The 24,648-nt window shown below is 37.1% G+C and overlaps 1 protein-coding gene across 3 annotated transcripts in view; it reads right to left on the reverse strand.

Annotated features, from left to right (window-relative positions):
• The window catches only part of PTPRG (protein tyrosine phosphatase, receptor type, G), a 650,641-nt gene that overhangs the window by 179,565 nt on the left and 446,428 nt on the right, over positions 1–24,648 (reverse strand). For all 3 annotated transcript variants that reach the window (XM_012720264.1, XM_004676019.2, XM_004676018.2), the window contains exon 5: positions 12,014–12,109. In XM_012720264.1, coding sequence (XP_012575718.1) covers positions 12,014–12,109 — 96 coding nt within the window. The remainder of the gene's footprint in view (positions 1–12,013; positions 12,110–24,648) is intronic.

The following is a 24,648-nucleotide window of genomic DNA, read 5'->3' on the forward strand; positions in this document are numbered from 1 at the left end:
GATCACACGTCAATGTTTCTATTTTATGGTTACAGGAATTGAAATAGAGAGGGAATATAAAGAACTGTCCAAAGGAATAAGCTAGAAGATACTAAGTCTGTATTTTCACATAAAACTTTTCATTGCAAACCCCCAAGCCTTTTTTAACATTGATTTCATAATCAAAGTTAATCTAAACATCTATGGAAAATGCTGGAATCTCCTTCTCAGAGGACTGTTATGAACATTAGATGGAATAATGGTTGGCAGAATTGATCGTGAGATTGCCACATGGCCAAGTCTGTAACTATCATTGATTTTGGGGGAAAAAAAAATACACACACACACACACACACACACACACATTAACTCTGTGTGTATGTATCCAAAGAGACTAATATTCAAAAAGAATGAGAAACTGGCAGTGTCTTTTCAGAAAACCTGGGATTTTACAGCCTGAAATATTTTTATTAGGGAAACGGTATCTGTCATCGGTAAAATGCAAAATATAGAAGAAACCAAGTTTCAGCTGACTGCCATTAAAAAAAGGGCACCTGGACTACCAGTTCAGATGTGGCCCTAAACATTCATTGCCTTTCATAAGAGTTAGGAATTGGCCTTGTATTACTTAGCTGTTTGACATTTATGAAACATCTGGTGCTAAACCTATAATTGGTTCAGTTTTAAAAAACAGAACTTGTGCCTGGCAGGCACCTTTGGAGAGTGCCTAAAAATAGAAATAATTCACTGAAACCTCATTAGAATGGTGCTCAAGGATGCAAGCTACCAGGGAAACACTGCAGAGAGTCAAGTACAGTGGGCCCAGAGTCCCAGGAAATGAATTATCAGAGGCAGAACTGAGTATCGTTTCACAGATATATAATTTTATTTCATTATGTGTGGTGCACACCGATTACTGATCATGTCATTTAGGAGTATCCCTCACGGGAAAACATTACTTTTACATATGAGTTGTCTGTTATAACCAAATGACTGATATGAAAAGTATGTAAAATTCATTGATAATACCTAATTGATACATATAAAGTCTCCTCTAGTGTAATATTATCTATTTTGCTGATGTACCTGATGTTTTCTTAAATAATAAAATTCAGTCCTGACTTACCTCAACTTTGAACAAACCCAGATTTCACAAAACAAGGCTAAGTTAATTAGCTCTACTATTCTATATACAGCTACCTAGAGATTTTCACACACACACACACACACAAGTCATAATTTAATATGTATTCAGAGATCCCAAAGGACTAAGAAAAGTGGGGTTGGCTGGATAAATGCGTCCAGATGACTCAATGTATGGTACATCTTACAGCTCCCACAAAACCCAAAACAAGAGGATTCAAAGCAGTAATTTTCTCAAAAGACACTGGTTAATCATAATAAATAAATGATATGAGACTAACTACTGTGCCTTTTACTGTATCACATTTAGTCCTTTACTTGTAAAATTAAAAGACAGGAAGAGTAAATATCTCTTTTATGGATGCTGTCCCAAGAGTTTTTGTCTCTATCTCACAAAAACCACAGGAACTGTATTACTAAAAATTGGCATGGTTGATCAGTGTTAACACAATGAAGATGTTAACAGCAAAAGTAGAACGGGGGGAAAAAAGTCTCACAGATAATTAAAAAATTTTCCTAGTTTGCTAGTTTATCATGTTAGGTAAAAAAACTGAATAAATTTCTTAACAGAACAGGTCTGTCTTTAAATGAAATATATGTGGTACAATAATGTGCAGCTTAAGAGACATACTTGACAGAGGCAGGCATCATCCAAATCAAAAAGAGAAACACAAGAGATATGCCATATACATTAAAAAAAATTTCAGTGTAAACCATAAATACAAAAGAAAACTGTAAGCTTCTTTTATGGTCAGTGCTAGGCAGCTCTACAGGTAAGTAGCATCGAATCACATACAATTACAGGTGGTTTATCCTTCTCTGGGACTATGACCAGATGTGACCTTGAAAGAGACACTAAAAAACTTCTAAATTAAACCACAATTAACTACTTTGCTATTCTGTTCTGCTGCACTGGGAAGCTACTGCCACACTGTCATGGGGGCAGAATAGTACTGCGATTTGCAAAGGAGTAAGGAGACTCACTAAGGAGTCTCACTGATCTTCTGAATTTTGAAACCACTTCCACTGATTTCCAGTTCAAAAGTATTTGTACATGATCTTACCTTTGTTTACTTTTCTATCTCTAAGTGCTCTATCGGTGCCTGTTTCGGATTGGTGCTGTGTTTGGGAAAAATAGCCATGTGGGCCTTTAATTTAAGGATGCCAAGGTGAAGCTGGAAAAACAGGGTAAGGTTAAATATTTGGGCATGCGAATCATCATGCTTTATCTTAGAATCACAACTGATTAAAGCTGGGTTGGTCAGGGACTGGGAATATCCTGGACATGGGACCACTATTAATCTAGTTGCCATCAAATTGAGAATAACCCAAATAGCCTTTGTTGTAGTATTCACCAAGATTTAAACAATATGGCATTATAACCAGAAAGCAGGGTTTTTCTCAGCCTCTACACTGACATTTTGGACCCAATAATATTCTGTTGTGAGATGCTGTGCTGTGACAGATGAGGCGCTTGATGCTGACTGTCACCCATAGTCTCTCCCCACTCAAGGCTAGTAATCTAATGTGACAAATAAATGTCTCCAGACATGGCTCCTGTCTCCTGAGGGACAAAAATCCCTGCCCCTCCCCAAGAACTACTGCCATTAAAATAGTTAATAAATAACAGCTTAAATCTAGTCACTCACCCTATTCTTATGTAACACCACATCAATCATTCAATACTCTGCATTGCTTTTTTATAAAAAAGGAGCAATCAAAAGAAAAAGTCATTATCAATACTGCACCTGTCAAACGGACATAATAATGCCTTGGGAGGGGTCCTAGTGAAGCATATATAAAGTTTTATTTAATGTAGGCACTTTATATTAGTACTTTATATGATTGAGATCTCAATGATAACTTTTTTCCTTAGGTTGATATATTAGTTTCATTTGTACAACATAATGACTCAATATTGCAAAGTAATTACCACAATCAGTATAGTTACAACTTTTTCTTTCTTGCGTTGAGAAATTTTAAGATATAATCAAAATAAAACATGTTATCTTCAAGTGTACAACATTCATTAATCAATGGACACTTAAGTTGTTTCTAGGTCTATTCAAGTTAGTGTTTTCATTTTGTTCAAATAAATATTCATAAGCAGAGTTGCTGGATAATATGGTAGGCTTCATTTTTAGTTTTTTTGAGGAATTTGCATCATGTTTTTATCAATGTCTTATGTTTTCTAATGCATATGTCTTTTACCTTAAAATTTATTCCTAAGGTTTTTTTTTTGTGCATACAGAACTGGGTACAGGCCAGAGGTGCAGGAGTGGTGAGAGGCTTCACCAGACACACAGTGGGGAGCAGAACAGGCAGATCTACGAAGTAGAGCAGGAGGGCAGCAGCAGGTGGGTCAGGAGAGGTCTGAGGGGCCATGTGGTCACCTCCTGAGGTAAGCGGGGATCGAACTCTTGCAGAAGTGGCTTTATTAGTGCATGCTTTAACCTGCTGCGCCACCAGGGAGGGCCCTTTTCCTAAGTTGTTTTTTTTTTTTTGAAAGCTGCTATTAATGGTATTATTTTCTTAATGTCCCTTTTTTGCTAATTTATTATTATTAAACAGAAACAACAGATATTTGTATGTTGATTTTTATAACTTGCAATTTTTCTGTTCAGTAGTTTAACCATTTAGGTTGTCTTCTATACATAATTATCACATTACTGAAAATACTAATGCTATATTGTTAGCAGTTATATCTTACTTGGCAGCATCTATTAACTTGGACAGTCATCACTCACTTCTAAACTTAGAATACAAAGTGATTTACTGGTAGAGTTCTCCAAAGAGGTTTACTAAGCCGGTCAGACTCCAGGGGGACTGAAAAAAATGAGACAACTGGATAAGTAGTCATACAATTAGACTTCTTGGTTTGGTAGTCTCCAAAGAGCTATGAGGCCATGTCAACTACTTAATCCCTCTGATAGCCAAATATTGTTTGAGATTAGGGCAAACCGATTCTAACTCTATATTAGAACTTCTGGCCAAACCAATTCTAAATCATTGTTCAGTGAAGTACAAAAGCAAAACACTCGGTAACTGTCCTTGTAGTATGATGATTTAATTAAAGAAGATTTTCACATTCAAAGAACTCAAAGTCTCTTAATTATGTAATGCTTCACCAATTATTAAATAGTCCTCTTTAATGCCCACTAAGAGGAAATTTGAGTTACAGGTCATTTGCACACATGAGATGTACTAAAACACCTGATAGACTATAAATTCAATGTTGTACATCTGCAAATCCATTCCAAAATTGCATCTGAACATTAAAAATGATTCTGGTATTCACTTAATGCTAAGTCCTATGAAATTAATTATCTGTTAAAATAGTTTAATTGGAACATATGTATTTTAATTTCTGTGTGTGCATAAAAAAAGTCTTCTTAATCAACTTAAAACATTCTGAAATTACACTCCTAGGTAATGTAGTGAAAGAATTAAACTTATAACTGGATAAAGCCAAGGATGTGGAAAATGTGAAAAAGATGATATTCAAACAGTATAACTGGAAAGAAACAGATCAAGAATCATATTAGTTTACTGAAATTATACTGAGAAGCAGTCTAAAGAAGGAAGTCTCAACAACCTACCACCATTCCCTGACACATGTATGGTTATGGTTAGTTAAAATAGTTTGTTGTTAAGTAAACAGGTATAGTTATAAATTTCTTTTTTCTTTCCTTTCTTCTCCTTTACCTTCTGCTCTTCCACCCCCTTCTTCTTCTCTCTGTCTTGTTCTTTCTTTTTTCTACAGAGTAGGGACCCTTGGTTTTATATTGCCAACAAAACCAGCAAATGGTAAATTTGAAGCATCTAAAAGTAATGATAGAAATTTTTTTTCTTTATTATAAAAATAAAAGAATTCCTTGGAAATAGCTTTAAAGAAAGATCAATTTAGATCACCATGTATAAAAGGGATGATTTATACTTTAGTAGTACTGTTTTGCCTTGTAGATAAATAGGCAGAAAAAGAAAAATGGAGGGCTGTTCAATTCTGAAATTCACAAATAGAAACTTAATGCTCTTGAAATGAAGTCATCATTTTGTAATTATACATAAGGTATAATTCTTGCATTCTTCTCTTTATCTTTTATCTACCTGAACTGTTCATCCTCTGCCATCTCTGAGTAACAAAGAGATGCTATTAAAGAGGGAATGCAGAGATCAGCACTTTCAAACCCCTAATACTCTGTGATCAGGCTACAATTCAAGATGTCCTTGCGATTTTTGTGGAGAATGGCATAGAGACAGTGCTTAAGAAATACCGCAGAATGAACAAATGAAATAGCAAATGAGCACATAAATAAATGGGAGACTATTACCTGTTTTCCAGTTAGTCTCTGAAATACAAAAGGAAGAAGTGAAGACAGACATATGAAGAATAACAAGAGTGAGGAAAAGCAAGAAAATGTATTTATGTATATGCACTGAAACACAGAAACTAACCCATCAACCTTCAGAGAATCGTATGAAGGAAATTCACATGTGTACACACACACACACACACACGCAACATGAGATGGAAACCAGAAAGAATAATAGCAAATTAATTACCAAAGCCTGTCTACCTGCTGCCTACTGAGACAAAAGAATTTTGGCGGGAAACTAAAATATGTCTCAGATACATGCATACATATCCCAGTGTTCTTGACAGTAGAACTCTCCTTTAAGGCCTCTGAGTGCCCTAATAATTTAAGATTTTTACAGCTCTGCTGACCTTTCACAACTACTGGCAGAAATGGAAATGCATTCCTTTAACATCATGTTAGGCTCAATGGAGTCTCAGATAAGGATTACTATGGTTACTATCCTTGATGAATAGGCAGACTCACAAGCTTCAGGCTCAGTGACTTGGACCATCTCAAGAGTCTTACACTTCTGGTATAATCACCACCTATTTCTTCTGAAGCCTACACAGCTACCTAGGCATACGCTTGGTCAAAAACCAAATGTTAATCTTTTGGCAGGATCCTGAGAGGTTTCCTCTAACTCAGCCATACTCAGTGTAGTAGTACCTGGAGTAAGTGGACTTCATCTTGCAAGTCCATATTGGAATGTTCTCTTACCTTTTCTCCTAGTGTCTGTTTCTAATGCTCCTTCACCCACAAGCTTTCTGGTTGCCCCTTTCTAATCAAGATTATAGAGCCTAAACATGTTTTCCCTGAAATTTGGTTAAGCTGTTGCAATCCAAGTGGTAATGCTGGCCCTTTGCAAGAGATACAGTGATGGGTAAGCTAAGACTCCATATTCTCAATGATCTCACAGCACAAAGGTAGAAAAAAAGCAAGTATATTACAGTTTTAATGTAAGATGGAAACTGAAGGGAAACTGGGTTTAAAGAAGGATAAATCACATCTACCTTTGGTGGGGGAGGGAAGATAAAATGCAGGGAAGTGGAGAAAAAGGCTTCTTTGCTACTCCTGGATGGGTTAGTCATCAAGAACTCCTCCTGCCTTGTCGAGGTCTATAAATAATCACAGGTGCTGCCATTTCATTTAATTACTAAGCCTCTCCAGATGGAGAAAAATAATTAAGCAGTCTGTACCACTGACATGATATAAAGAATGGGTTAGCAACTTGGGTAAGATTTGTGTTCTCAAGTCTGCTTTCAGCTATGAAGTAAGGGCAGAAATAAAGAGGGAGCAAATGACTGAACTACAGACCTTAGGGAAAGAAAATTCAAACAAATGCAGTCATATTCTGGATAGAAATTAAAATATAAAGAAAAAAATCTGTGTAAAGGAGCTCAGCTCTCCCAGTAGAAGTGAAATTGCTATAACAAATGAAAACATTGTTAATAGTTGTTAAAAGTATTTGTCAAAAAAGAAATACGTTAAGACAAGCAATAAATAAATAAGAATGCAATTTACTTATTAAATGATAGACCACTGATTATCTGGAAAAAGATATAAAAAGTTCATGTCTTTCTGTCTGATGTGAAGATTCAGAAGGGAAAATACCCAAAGTATCTAATACAGAATCTGGAAACCATATCAAGACAAAAATTTCTAAATATAAACGCTCCTAATCATACATTCACAATTATAAAGTTCAATGGAATCAAGAAATATAAATAAAATTTCAGGCATTCAAATAACAATGCCAACTGGGTAGTAAAAACTAATGAGACAGTCCCCCAAGTCATAAATTCAATGATAATCATGTGCTTCTGGAAAAATGCAATAATCAAACCTATAAAACCAAAATAATCAAAACTATAAAAGAATGGGGAATATCAAATGTCTATGAATATCAGCTTGAATGGCACTAAGTTATTAATGATCACATGGTTAGATGGCTCTTTGATTCTGGTGGGAAAATAGAGGGAAGCATTTTAAATAAGGACTGGTGAACGGATTTGGAAGGAAGAAAAACAAAACTGAATCCAATTCTGAGAGTGACGGCAGAAGATACCTGGTGTAAAAAATATAGGCTTAATGAAAGGTAAGGGTATTCTGAATACAAACTTTAATCAACACTAATTAGATCTTTTCAAAGCAAAGTATATTTCTAAATTTGTCTATTCATTCCACTGTCATTTCAACTCTCCTGCACACACACAAATTTTCTTATTTTTTTTCTTTCAAAAGATAACACAGGCAAATGTCATCAGAATATAGAATATTTCAAGAGAGCATTGACTTTTGGGTATTTTCTATTTTTACAGGAATCCAAATCAGGCTAATAGTTAGTAAAGAAGATAGTAGAGGTTATGTTTTAACAAACAGAACATAATTATATCAATTTTGTACTCATAAATTAGTTAAACAAGCATTTATTCATTCTCTTGAGGAGTATGACAAGTACGTACATCCTATGCTAGTTTAAGTTTTTAAATTATTTAACACCAAACTTCACCCCTAGCCTTTTCTCTAAAGCTTCTACAGGAATTCTGGTCCAAAGGCTGGAGTGAACTTGAAAAATGGTGTTCTTTCTGTCAGAAATTTTACTATCACATGGCCTAAGAAGTGACTGTGACTTCTAGAGTTATACAGGCCAAAATGTGCACAAGTGTGGAGAGGATTTGCGGGTTCCATGCGGGGTGTTCCTTCTTCCTTCACAATTCCTGGCATAAGCCACTCATTGGAGGACTGGTTCACCATCTTTCCTCATTGACACTGACCTTCTACTAGGTCTGTAATCCAAGATGTCAGCTACCACTCACAGTTACTGAGTGGTCCAGGTCACGGTCATACTCTTAAGATTACGTTGCAATGAAAAACATGAATAAACTGTCTGAAGATTGCTACACTGGGATTGTACATCCACTCCACAGTCAGCAGGCAGCTACCCTCAGATCTTGATTACTACTACATCACCAGGACATAATTTATGTATAAATCTTCATATTGAACTGAAGCACAGTATTTTAAAATTGTGTAGCTTCAACACATTTTACCCACACAGTAAGACCAGCTGTGAGCAACTTTTAGTCTAGGTCAGTACATGGTACTTTGGTTAACCATGGATTGACTCATACGTAATTGTTTTGATGTTTCAGAAATATGAAATTCATCATAACTAATCATAATAGAGGGGGTGAAGCCATAAGCACCCCCTGGCTGTGTCTACAGCCTCTTTAAAGAAGGTGTTACTTGCCTCCTTCTCAGCATTATTACAAGGGACTGTGACAGTGAGGTCCCTATGAGCAGAGTTTACTCATACTTGAATATTTAACATAGCAGCTAGTGCCATTCCTGGCACTGAATCAGCATTTACTACATGGTTAGTACCACACTACCAAAAGTTAATGTGTCAAGTTTGAATTTAGAAATTTACATCAAGATTTCTCTGGCTATTTGAGGAATAAATGCCAAACTCCCAAATTTTACAGTTGAGATGATTCAAAATACAAAGATCTCAAAATACGTGGACTGACAAGACAACAATTAACTTTTCCTTTCTTTGTATGACACAGTGTGAGTCCAAACGCATAAAGCGTATGAGGACTTGAAGGAGAAACAAAGGAGGCGCTCTGCGCAGCTGATATCTTAAAACAGGATTTTCTCCATTTTATGTTATCTTCACTCTATTTTGGATAACAAGCAAAAATCTAGAGTACATATTGGATGCGATAGACATTTAATTTCTTCGTATGCGACCTAACCGTTTTATCTTAGGAAGACTTTAAACATTCACACCCAGTTTTTGCTGATTTGTACACCGATGTGTCTTGCTTGTAGTATCTGGGTGGATCGTGGATCTTGCAGAGGCTTGGTCTTTTTGATAATCATAAAACCATTTAAAAGAATTGTTTTCTATAAAGAAAAAGAAAATTACTGGATGGTTTAATTCACATCGGGAGCATCAAGGACGGGAGTGGGGGGAAATAGTAATAATGAACGACTATATATACCGGAGACATTTTATGGGGGTGGCATGGGTAATGAGATCAAAAATGGGATGGGGGAGTGCACGGGACTATGGTGATGGCACACGGGTGAAATAGTGATAGGAAGCCCACCAGGATTACAATTGAGATGGAAAAAGTCACAAAATGATGTAAAAATAAACTATTATAATAATAATAAAAAAAGAAGGGCAACTAATAAACTATAAGAAGGGCAACCCATAAACTAGGACCTGGTTGGAGTGGGCATGACAGAGCAGGAAACAGCTGTAGAAAGGTCCAGCTACAAGACAAGCAGTATGCTAAGGGACAGTAGCAGAGAACCAGGCTTAATTAACCATGTGTCTAGGAACAGTTTTATTAGTGATTCAAGTGGCCCCAGTATTGACAAAGGCAAATTGGTGGCATTTTACAAATAGAAGCAGTTTTACTATCTGCCCACGAGACAAAGGCCATGACAGACTTCTGTTAATGCACAGAGGACACATACCCCAAACTCCCAGAGCAACAGAGACGGACAGATATGGTAACCTGCTACTTGGCATTTATCAAGTATCTACTATGCCAGACCTCATTAGGGACTTCACTAAGTCATAACAAAAATTTTGATGATGCAGGGGTTACTAGCCCCATTTCACAGTAAAGAATACTGAAATTCGGCCCTCCCTGGTGGCGCAGTAGGTTAAAGCACAGCACTGCAAGCTAGCAGCAGCTGCTTCAGTGTGGGTTGGATCCCCGGCCCCAAAGGTGAACACATGGCTCAGCAGACCTCTCCTGTGTTGCCTGCTGCTCCCCTGAGCAGTATACTTTGTCTGTCTGCCTGTTCTGCACTCCACTTTGTCTCTGATGAATCCTCTCAACTCCGCACCTCAAGTCTGTACCCCAGTTATATACGCTTAAATAAATAAATCTTAAAAAGAAAAAAAAAAAGTACTGAAATTCGAAGGTTTAAATAATGGCATCACCATTATGCAAGTGTTAAGTTAAGGAGTTAGGACTCAATGCAAATATTTTGACTCCTGTTAATAACCTTTTTAAACAAGATGCTCAATTGTGTTTCATGAAGGTAACCAGGGAAAGACATGTGTGGAAGACAACGGGAAGATCACTCCAATACACAGCAACAGGTAACTTCCAAAATATTTGCTCATGATATACAACAAGAGATACATGTTATAACATGACCCAGTAGCAAAGATGCCTCTCAGTGCATAACAACCAAAAAATGAGAGTTCTACAAAAATATTTACCACTATCATATGTGATTCACTCAGATATTTTTCAGGTTTTTTTTTTTCTATTATATTTATTTCATTATTTAAAAAATGCTGGCCGGGACTCACTGAAGTGAATTCATGGCCCCTGAGTAGGTCAAAATCCACACTTTGAAAACTCACACCATAACCAGTGCTTACAACAGCTCTTAATATTTCTGATACTTGGGGAAAATACTAGGTTTTCCAATTTTTCCCATTTGCACTTTCTTTAAAAAGAAAAGGGAGCAAAGGTAGATGAGAGAGATAAGCAATGGAGAGAAGAGTTCATCATGTGTCACCTTCTAAAAAGGATAGTGAAACTGACATATTCCAAAAAAAGGAACAAGTCCATCTCTAAGATAAGGAAGTAACTCTAAAAAAAAGCAAAGGTTAAATACCCTTATTGGAGAAGGTTATGAGGACTTTAATGTTCCTTAGTGTTGTTAGAAAGACATTGTTTTCCAACAATGACTCACTGATAGAAGGGATGCTTGTATGTAGGCTTTCAGCAAATTTAAGACTGAAAGAAAAGTCATTACCTATTCTTCAGGTTGTCTTCTTTATGCAAAGCACGAGGTCTCTTCTAGGTTACCTGATCAAGACTTTTGAAAGCATTACTTAAATTTGATTTGACTTATTAAAAAGCCTAGACAGCATTAAGTATAAAAGGATGCAAGTTTTAGCTTCTAGTAGAGAATCAATACAAGAGTCAGGAGCATAGTTAATACAAACACATTAAAAGAGAAGGAATGAATGGGAGTTCATAAATGTACTAACTTGGAAATGGTCTCAATAAAAACTTTAGTTACCATGGGGATTTCAGGGAGGGAAAAAAAGGAGCCTCTACAGAGAAGTGACTGATGCTATTTATTAATCCACATCCAAGTAATGTCAAATTTTAAAGTTGCTCCAAAGAAAACCACTTTTTTTTATATCAGCCTTTTAATATGCTGAAGGAACCTGCTCAAAATGCTTCAGCAGTGAAGTAACTTAGATGATAAATGTGTTCTTCAATCTGTGCACCAGTCAAGTAGCAATAAAATCAGAGTAATTCATGCAAAAATTTTCATTATGTTTCTAAACATACTTATTTACATTTTAAATCACACATTAGACAATATGAAATATCTTTCATTTAGACAGGTGTGAACTAGAAAACAGATGCATTCATTAAACATAGAACAATTCAGTGAATTAAAAAAAAAAAACAGAAACAACAACAAAAAAAAAACACAGCGAACTCTCTGTTGAAGTGCTCGAGCCACTGTAAACTTACTTGAAAAAATATGGCCATGGCTCCGATTATTCTGTTTTCAGAAATCGCTGTTTGAAAACTATCAAAGTCATCTGGATTGTAAAAGAAAATCTGCATCTGTAAAAGAACAATTTAAAAAATTATTAGAAAATTTTCACACTATGCCAAAAAATAGTGCAACAGATACAGATTGCCCACCTATTAATATTTTGCCCAACATATTAAACCATTTGTAGTTTTTTCTATGCTAAAATCTGAGTGCCAACCCCAGATATATCATTACACCTAAATACTTCAGTAAAGATCACTAAAACACATCTCATGTAAGTATAGTGCCTTTGTGACCCCCCAAATAAATAAACCCAACAACTTTTTATTACCTGATATATAATGATGGATGTTCTCTACTAAGAAGCAACATTTTAATGAATTTTGATACCTTTAAGTAGAAAATCAGCTTGTGAGATTCTGTTTACATGTTCAAATGTAAGTGCTTAAATGGTCACACATTTACAAACAGTGCCCATTCTAACAGAGAATTTTAAGTGATCTGTAGCTTTGAGAAAAGCCTAAATGGAATATTTTAGTGACTCCACAAAGAAATATAATGGTGATAACAATATTAATGTTCTACATTTTACAGTTTAGAACATGATATCCCATGCAGTACAGCACATCACAGAATTCATCAAACTACTCCTGTGGAGGCAGGGCAGAAATTATTACATTTGGTTCCAGATAAGGAGAGTGCTTCATACAGCTGATGCTAACTAGGGTTAGAGAAACATCAGAGAAGAGTATAAAATCCAGGTGCTCTTGGGCCTCCCAGGTGGTGTAGGGTTTGTTTCAGCATTTTCATTCCATGGGCCTGTCAATCACCTTCCAGGGAGCTGACCCACATGGCACAGCAGACCTTTCCTGACTGGCCTGCTGCTCCACTAGGCAGTGTATTTTTAGTAAATGTGCTTGTTCTGCTCCCCACTCTGTTTCCTGGTGTATCCTTTAACCCCTTGCACCTCTGGCCTATACTCCAGTTCTTCTATACAAAAACTGAAAATCAAAACAGAACAAAAACCAACTGTAAACCTTAAATACCTTTTCTTACACCTAGCGAGGGCTCTTCTTTTCAAAAAGGAGAGCACAGATAAATTGCTTAGTATCACTATACAATTTTATATGTTTGACCAGTCTTTGATAGTGAATACAATTCGAGAACAAAAAAGGGCCAGAGCATATTCTTGTGAGACTAGGTATGGGATAAAAATAACAGAGCTGGCTTCTTACTCCAATGTTTTCATTACTTGCCTGTGAGACCTTAGGCAAACAAGTGAATTTCTGAGTATCAGCTTACTCATGTACAGATCCAAGTATGCATACTTGTATGGGGTTCAAACAAGTCATGTAGTGTATCTTCTATGGCATGTTGAGTATATGGTACTCAGAAATTCACAACTTCATCGCCTCCTTTTTCCTGTTCCTCCACCTCCTCTTTCTTGTTCACTTTCTTTTTTCCTCTACCTCCTCAATCTTGTAAATAAAGTTAACATTTGGGAGACATCTTAAAATGTCTATTAATAATGCCAATTTTCTAGAATGACCCTCTTCTTTGTAGAAAGTATAATCTCTTACATTATTTCTCTGTCATCATGTCCATTTCCCCACTCTTCCCAATGGCATGATGATATTTTCTTTAGTGAATTGAACAACTATATCCCAGAACGGAGTCTGGATCTTTGATACGAAATGGCAAATACTCAGCAGGGAAAAGAGCTAACTCAGAGACTAGCTGAAGAGTAGGACAAAAGGCAAATAGATCCTGCTTACTCTTTTTGAAGAGTGCAATCAAATAAACCAAATCAAGATACTTTCTAGGAAGAGTCAAGTATCCAAATGGATATGAGAAGGATACACAGATTTCTTTCTTTAAAGAATTACTTTTCTTAGGCAATTGATTCTGGTAGCTGCTTACAAATGGGTTGCCTTTAGGATTGGACAGCTTTAGACATCATGAATTTACATTGGGAAAAAATCCATTCAATGAGGTGCAGATTAAAACAGTTTAATACTAGGTGAATTGCTTTGGGTACAATGCTATTAACTCAAGAGAGAAACTCCACACTAGTATATTCATGAAATTACACTTCACTTTCCTTTTAAAACTCAGGGCCTCAAGTTAAGTAAATTCACAGGAGGATTCCTTACTCTTCCGTCCATGAACAGGGGTGACATTGTTTAATGCATCACCTGAATGGTGTATGATACAGAATACTTTAAGACCTCTTCAAGAGCACTTTCATTCACAACTGGGTGAAGAAATTCATTTTTAGGAAATATCTTTGAGTCATGGCTCCTCCCATTAGGATAATACAGTATCTCATAAAGAGGCTAGAAGCATCCGTTTTCCTTGCTATTCCTTTCAAACGGTCTAGTGAGTTATGCTAACATTTGAAGTTATCTTAAATATGAGAATAAATAAGTAGATGGAATTTTGCTGAGGAATTTAAAATGCTCTTCTGACACGAGCTATGCAACCTCTGTCATCAGACACGGTCCGGATGGAGGGGAATTGCTCTGAAAAATCAGACTTTCCACGCTAACTTATGTTATGACCTCCCTTTTTTGTATAACCGTAATATCAAAATATTCTGAGCAACTTTCAGCTTACAATTGGATTGCCTCAGCCGCACAAGGCCTGCCTGCCTTGACAAGCAAGCACTGCACCAGGGTGAAAAAATTCCCCTGAAGTCAAGTGACTTGACTACTGACTGATAAATAAAAGCAAAAGGGCTGTTTTTGCAAAGTCTCTCTCACTGCCGGATGGAGGATAGCCCAAATCTTATCATTCTATTATCTCACCTAGCCTTCTATTCAGCTTTTTAAAGAATTACTCAAACTTCCTATTGTTTGGCCTTTAGATGTGGAAATTCATCCAGTTTGCTTGTTTTTTAAACTAATCAAGTTTTCCACCTGCTACACCTTAAAGGAATCCACAAAAGTCTTCTGGCTAGTTTTTCAGGATTCTATGTAGTCTTTAGATAAAGAAATCCACCTATGTCTCCTATTCAGAGATTTGATTAGCAAGGAATTTCCTCTTCTGTCTCCTAGGATGATTAAGGCAGAAAAACAAACCCATTAAGTAGTAGATAAGGTTTAAGGGACTTCTATATTAGTTGATCTCCACTATAGTAATATTAGTCATCGATTTTGTGCACTTATGTACCTGTTTTTTACCTTGATTGATTTTAGAATGCTGTAATCTCAAGCTAGGGTCAAAACAACCCCAAACTGTTCTTAGGAAAAACAAAGATGATTGTAATCTCTCAGCCCAGTTCGTGTGCTGATGTCATCTCACTGCTTGCTCGTAATGTATAAAATAAACCTCTGCTGAAGGCAGAGCAGGAAGACTTGCACCCAACTCTGACTCCCGTGTCTTCCTCGCTCCCCTTTCCCCTTTTTTCTCCCTTTTCCCCTTTTTTAGGAATCTCTACTCGAAGACGCCTTCCCACCTTAGGGTCCTGCCTGTCCTGCCTCCAGACACCTCAATAGTTGGAGCTGGTCTCCGACACTCTTCTGTTATTGTTGATGAGGTAAATTTAGGCAGAAGCAGGAAAACTATTTTCCAAAAAGTATCTTAGGAAGGTGTCAGGGTATCCTGAGGAGCCCCAAACCTTCTGTATCTGCTCTCAAGAGCCAAACCTTGGGCCATCCCTTGAAAATTTGCAAGTGTATTCTGTCTACTAATGTGAATCTAAATCGCGTTCTAAGTATATCAATTCTGAAAAAAAAGAAACAAACCATGTTTGCACATGAGCTGAAGAAAAATCTGGAAAATTAAGTAATTAATATATCTATCAGCTAACTTCATATATCCTTTACCCAGTACCAACAATTATTTACATTTTACTTCACTGGCATCTTCTCTACCATTTTATCTACAAACACACATACACACACGTTTCTTCTGAATCACTTCGTTATGAGTAGGAAAAATTATGTCCCTTGATTATAAAATAGTTACGTGTAAAATATTTAAGCATCAGGACATTCTCTTATAACCGCAGTATACCTATTAAAATTAGTCAATCTCATACTGATATAATACTATTATCTCATTTATAGTCCATTTTCCAATAAAATCCACTATCATTTTGATTTGTCAATGCAGGAATACAATTTGTATTCAACTTTGCACTTAGTTGTCTTATCTTTTTGTTCTACTCTTCTCATGCCCCAACTGTTTATGTAGTGTCTGGTTTTGTCACTTGGTTTCTCATGATTAAATTCCAGAGATGCCCTGGGGTAGGTTACTGCAGTAGCAATGCAGTATCTTCACAGTGCACTGTGTCAGAAAGCAAGGTGTGTGTTTATTGTAGTATCATAGGTGTTTAAATTGACCATGTGGTTAAGATGATGTTTGCCAGGCTTCTCCACTACAAAGTTACTGATTTGTCTCTTAGGGAGCTATTCCGAGATTACACAAATATCCATCCCTCAACCAACTTTCACTTATGAGTTTTAGTATCCATTGATATATTTTTTTTTAACTCCAGCATCCCTTCTATCCTCACTAGTGGCATTCTAGTGGAAGGAATAACCTTTCATAACAGTACATTCATTCATTCATTTTTACTTTATAGGCTTATTTATTTTAGATTTTGTGTTTTCTGGCAGCCTGTAACCCATTACTCCTTCCTATTATTATCTCAAACTGTCTTCATTTTGTACTCTAGGAGACTCTTCAAATGAATTCCTGTTTCATTCTCTTATGTTGCCATCATTTTCTATTTTTTAGGATTTCTTTATTAGCTGGCACAGAGTTTCTAGGCTCATCTTGTATTTTCTCAGTGCCAGTCCTAAAATTGGCCCTAAAATTGGCCTTTTAGTGAGGAATGGTATTTGAAGACATAATAATTTTAACTCAGTATTTTCCAACTAGAACATTCTAGTTCAAGAAATCACCATAGATTAAGACCATGAATCTATTCAACCAGTACCCTATTTACAAAGGAAAGAAAGTTGTATCAACTTTATGTAAATGAATGTCACTTTACCAGAGAGTCAGGAGTTACACAAACAGACTACATGAAGCTCAACTATAAAGTCAGTGACAGTCTGTGTGGGTCAGGGTAAAATGAAAGGGCCAATTCTTAATATTTTTTCAAACTCATGAGTAAGAATCAGTCTGGGTGGATCATCCAATTCCACCTTGCATAATGGCTGGAATGGAAAGCCTTCAGGCATTTCTCCAGCTAGATCAGGTGATAAATGACACAGAGTATCTCTTGGCATAACTTGATATTTGGAAAACAGAATTTTATAGGGAGCAAAAGCACCACCACTGACCAATGAGCATATTTTAAAAAACAGCCATGAAAAACACTACCTGCAAGTATGATAACAATACCATGTGAGTGGAAGAGATGAAATGGATTCTCTGAGCAAAGAGCTGGCATGGTCAGAGCCCTAGTGTATATGAACTCATAACAAGATGTCTACTTAGCATTCCCCTTCTCCTATCTCGTGCTGTTTCCCCCCATTATATTAAAAGTGACTCTAGTTACAATATGACTTAAAAACTATGTATACTGCTGATTTCTAATTTGTCATTAACATCACTATTGATGTTAAGTTGAATGAATATAAAGTAATACATGAGCCTTATATATTTTTGTTATCAATATAAGGTTAGTTTTTTTTTTATTGAATGTCTAAGTTGAGTTTAGATAAATGTATTACAAAGACATAAAGCAGTGAACAGTTTCCCTCAATCTGGTAACCAGTATATTTTTCACAGGTCTAAGAATTGTGTCCACTGTGCTTTGAAGGTATATATTCCAGAGAAGTAAAACCATCCAGTATCTGCCTTTCACTTTCTGACTTATTTCACTTAACACAATCACCAAAAAGTCTATCCATTTTGTCCCCAAAGGCAACATTTCATCTTTTTATATAGCTGAGTAATACTCCATTGAGTATATATCCCAAGACTTCTTTTTAAATCAACAAAAAACAAAACAGATTCCTCTATATAAAGTACTGGCTTTCATTCAATTGATTGAAAAGGAGGAAGAGATTCTGTCTTCAGACTGCAACAGAAATTCTGCCTGAGTTTCTAGCCTTTGCACGGAAGACTCTATCAATATCAACTCTTGCCAGAATTTCCCATTTGATCTACAAATACACAGCTATATCACTAAGAGGAACAGCAGGTGAGACAGGAGAAGTCTGCTATGCCATAGATGGGTTAGTTTCTGGCCAGGGACTGAATTCCTACCCACCACAGTGGTGAGAGCACTTGAGACTTAACCTGTAGGCCACCAGGGAGGCCACCCCCATTTTTTTATTTGCAGTAAAGATTACTATCAAATCCCACTCATCCAGCCCAGAGACCCTTGTAGTATTAGCGAAGAATTTGCCCGTCATGTAACCTACACCTCTGAGTTTACTGGCCAGTTAGTGGCTTCAACTTTAATCTAATGTGCAGATGAGTCAACTTCAAAAACTCCCTCTCCCACTTCTCTTTTCCCTCTCCCCTTCTCCCTGTCTCTCTCCTCGACATACATGTACCAAATCTTATAGTTTCTTTTTCTCTGAACCCCTTAATACACCCTAAAGGCCATGACTCATTTTAAGCAAAGATACACAGAAGTATGTGCCTCTGTATCATTTCATAAAACCATTGCAAACTGCTTTCCCTTGATACAATCCAGTTCGCCCTATAGCTTACAGAAAGATGTCTGTGACGTTGGCAGACAACACAACTGGGTGTTATTAAATGGAGATCAATGAGCTTGTGCTATACTTTTAGATCTGATTTGTAGACTGAGGACACTTGAGGTCTCTATGGCTCAGTGCCCTCCCCTGTCAAACAGGCAGGATACCTCGAGGGATCATTGCAAGAAAGATTCACTACACATGCTTTAGGAAGCTAAGAACAAATTAAGCAGGGCTCATTTTTTATATTGCCTAGCTCTATGATCAAAAGGGATGTGTAAGGTGAAAGGATACCCTTTCCATAGGCCAGTCAACACCCCAATTGAGACATGCTACAAGGTGTAGTAAAGAAACCTGGGTGGAGGGTTCACAAAGCCTTCATTGGAAGAATATTTTTAGAACTGTGCTCCAAAGAATAGCAGGTACTCAGCATCCTTGCAGGCAAGGTAGCATTTAAATAAACATTCTGAAACGTTTGTTTTACACAATATCATTAATCATGGAGTGCACTAATCCTTAATTATTCCTTTTTTCACTTACCCTATAACATGGAATTATCTTTAGCTACGTAACAGCAGGAATCTCAGTTTTGGGAGCAGAGGAACCCAAAGTGCACGCCAGCGCTGTGAAACTCATACACAATCAGGCACTGGGATGCTTCTGGGATCCTTTAAAAAAGACTCTGGGTGTAACATGTTCATGATGCTCTAAGTCATTCTATTAGTAGACTTTGGAGTTTCTGGTTTGGTGATACATCTTTTTTTTTTTTTTTAAGATTTATTTATTTATTCATACAGAACTGGGGTACAGGCCAGAGGCTCAGGGTCGGTGAGAGGCTTCACCAGAGACAGATGGGGAACAGAACAGGCAGATTGATGAAGTACACTGCTGAGGGGAGCAGCGGGCGGGTCAGGAGAGGTCTGCCACACCATGTGGTCACCTCAGGGGCAGGGGGGGAATCAAACTCATGCTGAAGTGGCTTTAGCTTCTCAGTGCTGTGATTTAACCCACTGCGCCACCAGGGAGAGCCTGGTGATACATCTTATGAGCCAAATATTTAATCTTTCTACTTCGTTTTTGGTAGAGAAGAGTTCTGGTTCTTGCTTGTAGTAAGCTGAGTTGCTTAGGGATTTATTGTGCATAATTCATGAGTTACTTTTTAGAGTTCAATACAAGCCTGGGCCCAAATGAGGTAGCTTCGGCACTGGGCTGTGTGTTAGCAAGACCACCTGTCATGTCACTCAGGAAGAGGGCAGTAAGCTACCGCTCCCCCATGTAGTAGCTGTGTGACCATGGCTGAACTTAGTTGCTTGCTCTGAGTATGGATCTCCCCATGAGTAAACTGAGGATAAAAAATATGTCAATGGCTTACATGAGGATTAAATCAATTTAATTCCAATATCTGGCCAACTCTAGGCTCTAAGTGATTGACTTCATGTTTTTAAAAATTAAAAAGGTGGTGGAGGTTGGGAATGAAAAGAAAAATACACATGAACAGTGAAAATTATTTACAATAGTCCTAACTGAAACCTATGGAAGTGCTAATGAGTGTAAAAACAAATTATGATATGGTCAACAATGGAATAGGGGCAGAATACACTGAAATGATAGAGATAATCTAGGTAACCACAGACAATCTCCCAAGCAATGCTCGATCAAATAAAGCAGGGACCAAAAATAAAAACATAAATAAAACCTCACTGTGTAATTCCATGCAAACGAGGTGTAAAAGTAGGAAAAACTCAGGCAGTTAGAAGCCAAAGCTGTGGTTACCCTGGTGGAGTTGTAATAATTGGAAGAAAGATTCTGGGGGGTCCAATATATGCTCTCTCCTAATCCAGGAGCTGGTTGTGAAAGTATGAAAATTTGTTCAGCTGTAACATATTAATTGTGAATTTCCATTTGTGTATTATATTTCTTTGTGTGTTTTAACGAGTAAAGAGAATTAATGAAATCACTATACTTTTGAAACTAGAGTAAGTAAAAGTATGATCTTCTCACATAACAGTGGAGCAGAGTCCAGTCTTCTTCCCTCTTCTGAATCCCTAAGATTTGGCAGAGGCTTCTCTAAACCTCAGGGGAGGGCTAGATGAGAATTTCTGATATAGCAAGTTGACAGTCCCTGGGTGTGCAGAATCACAGCAACCTTGGACCAAATAACAATTACATGGACCACCCATTGTTTCTTTTCACCTGTCCCTGGAGGTTGACACTCCAAATGAAGCTAAGAGGCAGTATGTCCATAAAACACTCCACAAGGGCTGCTCTGATATACCCAGTTTCCACAATATTTGATATGACTTCATTCTTTTAACCCTTATAGTCACTTTATGTGGGTGAATATTATGCTTTTCCTCATTTTAAGACTGAGATTTTAGGTCTTGCCTATGTGGTAAAGCTAGCATTCAAACCCACATATCTGGTGTGGAAGAGCCAGTACAGACAACATCCTCTCCATACAACACCCCGGACAGATTTCCCATCAGCACTGAGAACTGCGCTACTAGTCACAACTAGGATTCTAACAACAATTTTCCCAGGCAATGGAGCTCAACCAGGTGTGACTTTGGATACCGTGAAAAACTTGGCCATGTCTTGAGACACTTTTGTTTGTCTCCCTTGGAAGGGGTGCTATTTGGCATCTTGTGGGTGAAGCCAAGAGATAATGCTAAATACTCTACAAAGCACAGACAATGCTCCTCCCCAGCCCAAAATGTCAATGGTGTTGAAACCCACTGTAGCATAAAGCTTAGTCTGTGGCTATGGTAAAGCATTGAGTTTTCCTGTGCCATTCTCACTACTACTGAATGTTTCAAGGGGGCTGAGGGACTGGGAAAGCGGTTTTGTGCTGATCCACACAATGGTAACCAAAGGGCCACTTTCACCTATTTTTGGAGTTAGTATAATAGCTTTCTTTTCTATTAAAAACAACCTTTCCCCACTTGTATAGCCATCTTATATCTAAGGTTGGTTCTGAAATGCAGTGGAGTTGAACACCTTGCACACAGTGGATGGGGAAGGCCTCCTTAGGTGCATCTGGAACTCATTTGTATTTCAAAAAAAAAAAAAAAAATGAAAATGAAAATAACCATTACCGTGTTTGTGTTCTTTGTAATATGAAACTTTTAAGAAATTGCTTTGTACTTGGGAGAAACAGCCACATGATTCACCATGAAATGAAGTCTGGAAAATCATTTTGGATAAATGGACCTATAAATTCAATAGAATTTCCATGACAACATAGACTGCAACACTCAGCCACAAATAAAAGGTTATAAATCATTCAAAACCATCCAGGGATCAGCAATATGTCTCCCGTTTGAAATACAAGGAACCTGAAATACAGTTTATTTGTTACTTACTCACCCAAAGTTCCCATTACAATTCTTTGCTCACTTTTGATATTGTATTTTCAACCTCCTAATATATTTTAGGGAAATGATTGTGCCAAGAATTTGCGATTAAGCTAAATAAAATTAATGCAAGCCCAGAGTTGGTTGTATACACTCTCTCCCAGCCAGAAGCCTACAAGAAAGCTGTGCCCAAAGTCATGCTAGTTTATCCAGAAAACTGCATTTGCCCTGTACAGCTAAGAGCTGGCAAATCAGTCTCCTTAAGAAAAAGGTTTATGTAAAACAGTTCTGAGAACACACATGCACAGACAAACTGGATGTTTCCCAAATGCGTTTGAGTTCTAGAAACCAGAAACATATCCTCCAGTGTCCTTGGGACAATATCCAGAGTGAAGCATTTTTAAGATTAATTGGGTCCAGCGATCAAAAGTTTTCTACTCTTAAGGTCATCAATTTAATTATTGAAGGTTTCGTTCAATGGACTCTTTACAGACAGTATGCTAGATACACTATGCATCTTCTGTCAGTAGATGGTACTGGTTCCTGACCTAAGCATACAGTAGGCACTCATTAAAGGAGTAGAATAAGTAGAAATTCTTACAGGAGAGCAGGGGCTCATGTGCAGTCTCTCATTTTTAAGTCTCTCTTATGGACACCAACTTTTGAGTAGATGAAGGAACACAAATTTATGGAGCTATGGAATTGGCTCCCAGAAGAGCTGCACAGCTCCTAAGATACTGGCCACAACTGTACCTGTGTGCACTGTATAGTCTCTATCACTTTTCATGAGATGAACTCTCATGAGATGAACTTACCACATATTATAACTTTCCAAGACACATTTTTAGTCCTAATTTCACACGGTCTAGGTTCTTTTGAAAATTTCTAAGGTGTCTGCAAGCTAAAAAGGTTAAGAATCACTGCTCCAAAAAAATATGTGAACCTGCCCCTAAAAGCACAAAATCGTTTCTTTAAGACAGATCCCTAGGAGCAGCTTAGACCATTTCCTGAAAGGATACACACCTTTTACATGCTAGCCAGTGGTGCAGGAGAATACCAATTTTCCCACACCGTCGTTGACACGGGATTTATGGATCCTTTTTATTTTTCATACACTGGATGGATACTTCTGTTCTCAGTTTTTTAATTCCCTACCAATCAATAAGAATGAGGATCTTTACTCATTTTTTTCCTAATGATTTTCCTTTTTTTAACTTAAGGAAATTTTAGTCAGAAATTAAGAGCTTTGCCACAGTGTTGCAAGTATAAAAACAAATATACATTTGCCTCACCATTGTGGGTATCAGTGCAGATGCTGACATGCATAAAAAATATAATTGGTAAAATACCTATGGAGGGGAATAAAGAAATTGACCAATAATCACTAACAGTTAAAGTTCCTTAAAGTTCAGAGAAAGTATAGATACAACTTAAAAAAAATCTCATACAACATTCTGTATTGCATAGGTGCGCAGATGTACAGAACTAAAGAATGAAAAGGGAAGGCTCTGTGACATAATACAAACTAAGAACGGTGATTTTCTCTAGGAAGGGGACTCAGATTGGTTTGGGATCAAAAAAGGTGGTTTGTTTTATTGGAACTGTTTAAAATACTGCTGGCTCTAAATAATAGCTCATCTGGGGGAAAATCTTTTCCTTTAAAATAAGAAAAAGAGCAAGAAAAATTTGAAAAAGTGCAAAACCAAAATCTTCATCACTGGGGCAGAGGGAGGTGGTGAAGCTAATGGATTCATTTGGGCCCAACTCAGAAGACCAGCTTCATCAGCAAATTATTCCAAAGAAATGAATCCATCAGTCCTTCACGACAGCCTCACCTCACATAGGCCATGGTCCTGCTTTCACTTTGGCACAATTCACTCTTCATTTATTTTGGCCTACAATGAAACATACAACTATTCAAGCTCCATGACACTTTCAAAGGAGGGAGGGGGGAAAAAAGAAGAGAGAAACGAATGCACTATGGTTTCCTACCTACATAGACTATCCAGTCAATCATATTACCACAAATTTTTATTTTACATCACCACATTTTTTATAAGTATGATCAATTAGACTTGGAGATTCTCACATGTCTTGCCATAAAATTACAGAGTACATACCTAGAAACACAAAGTACTAATTTTCCCAGACCATGCCTTAGATCAGAAAGACAGCGGTCACTTAGGGAGCACAGTAAGACTGCCCAAAGCTAGGCAAAGCACCAAATTTGCTTATGGAATAAGTAGAATTGATTTGGGGACAAGCTTTTAAGAGACAGTAGAAGGCCTCAGTGGTGAGAAGATCAGAGCTCTGCCACCATCACCAGTTTGATAAATTAAAATATTTTTGGCTTAATGATCCCACCCCTTTCCATGAATTCTCTAGAGTATGAGTCTATATTTAAAAATCCTTCAATCAGTCAATACATGACAGAGTAACAAATCAGGATTAGAAAATGAAAGTCCTAATTCTGTTTCATCTGATACTAAAGTCATAGGAAAATTACTATTTCTTGGTTCACACTTCCAAACAAAGAAAAGGGAAATAATGTTATTATGTTAGTTTAGATGATGACTTAAAAGTGGTTTG

Source organism: Condylura cristata, unplaced genomic scaffold (assembly GCF_000260355.1).
Source record: "Condylura cristata isolate star-nosed mole 26May11 unplaced genomic scaffold, ConCri1.0 scaffold00004, whole genome shotgun sequence".
In the NCBI taxonomy this organism is placed as follows: domain Eukaryota; kingdom Metazoa; phylum Chordata; class Mammalia; order Eulipotyphla; family Talpidae; genus Condylura; species Condylura cristata.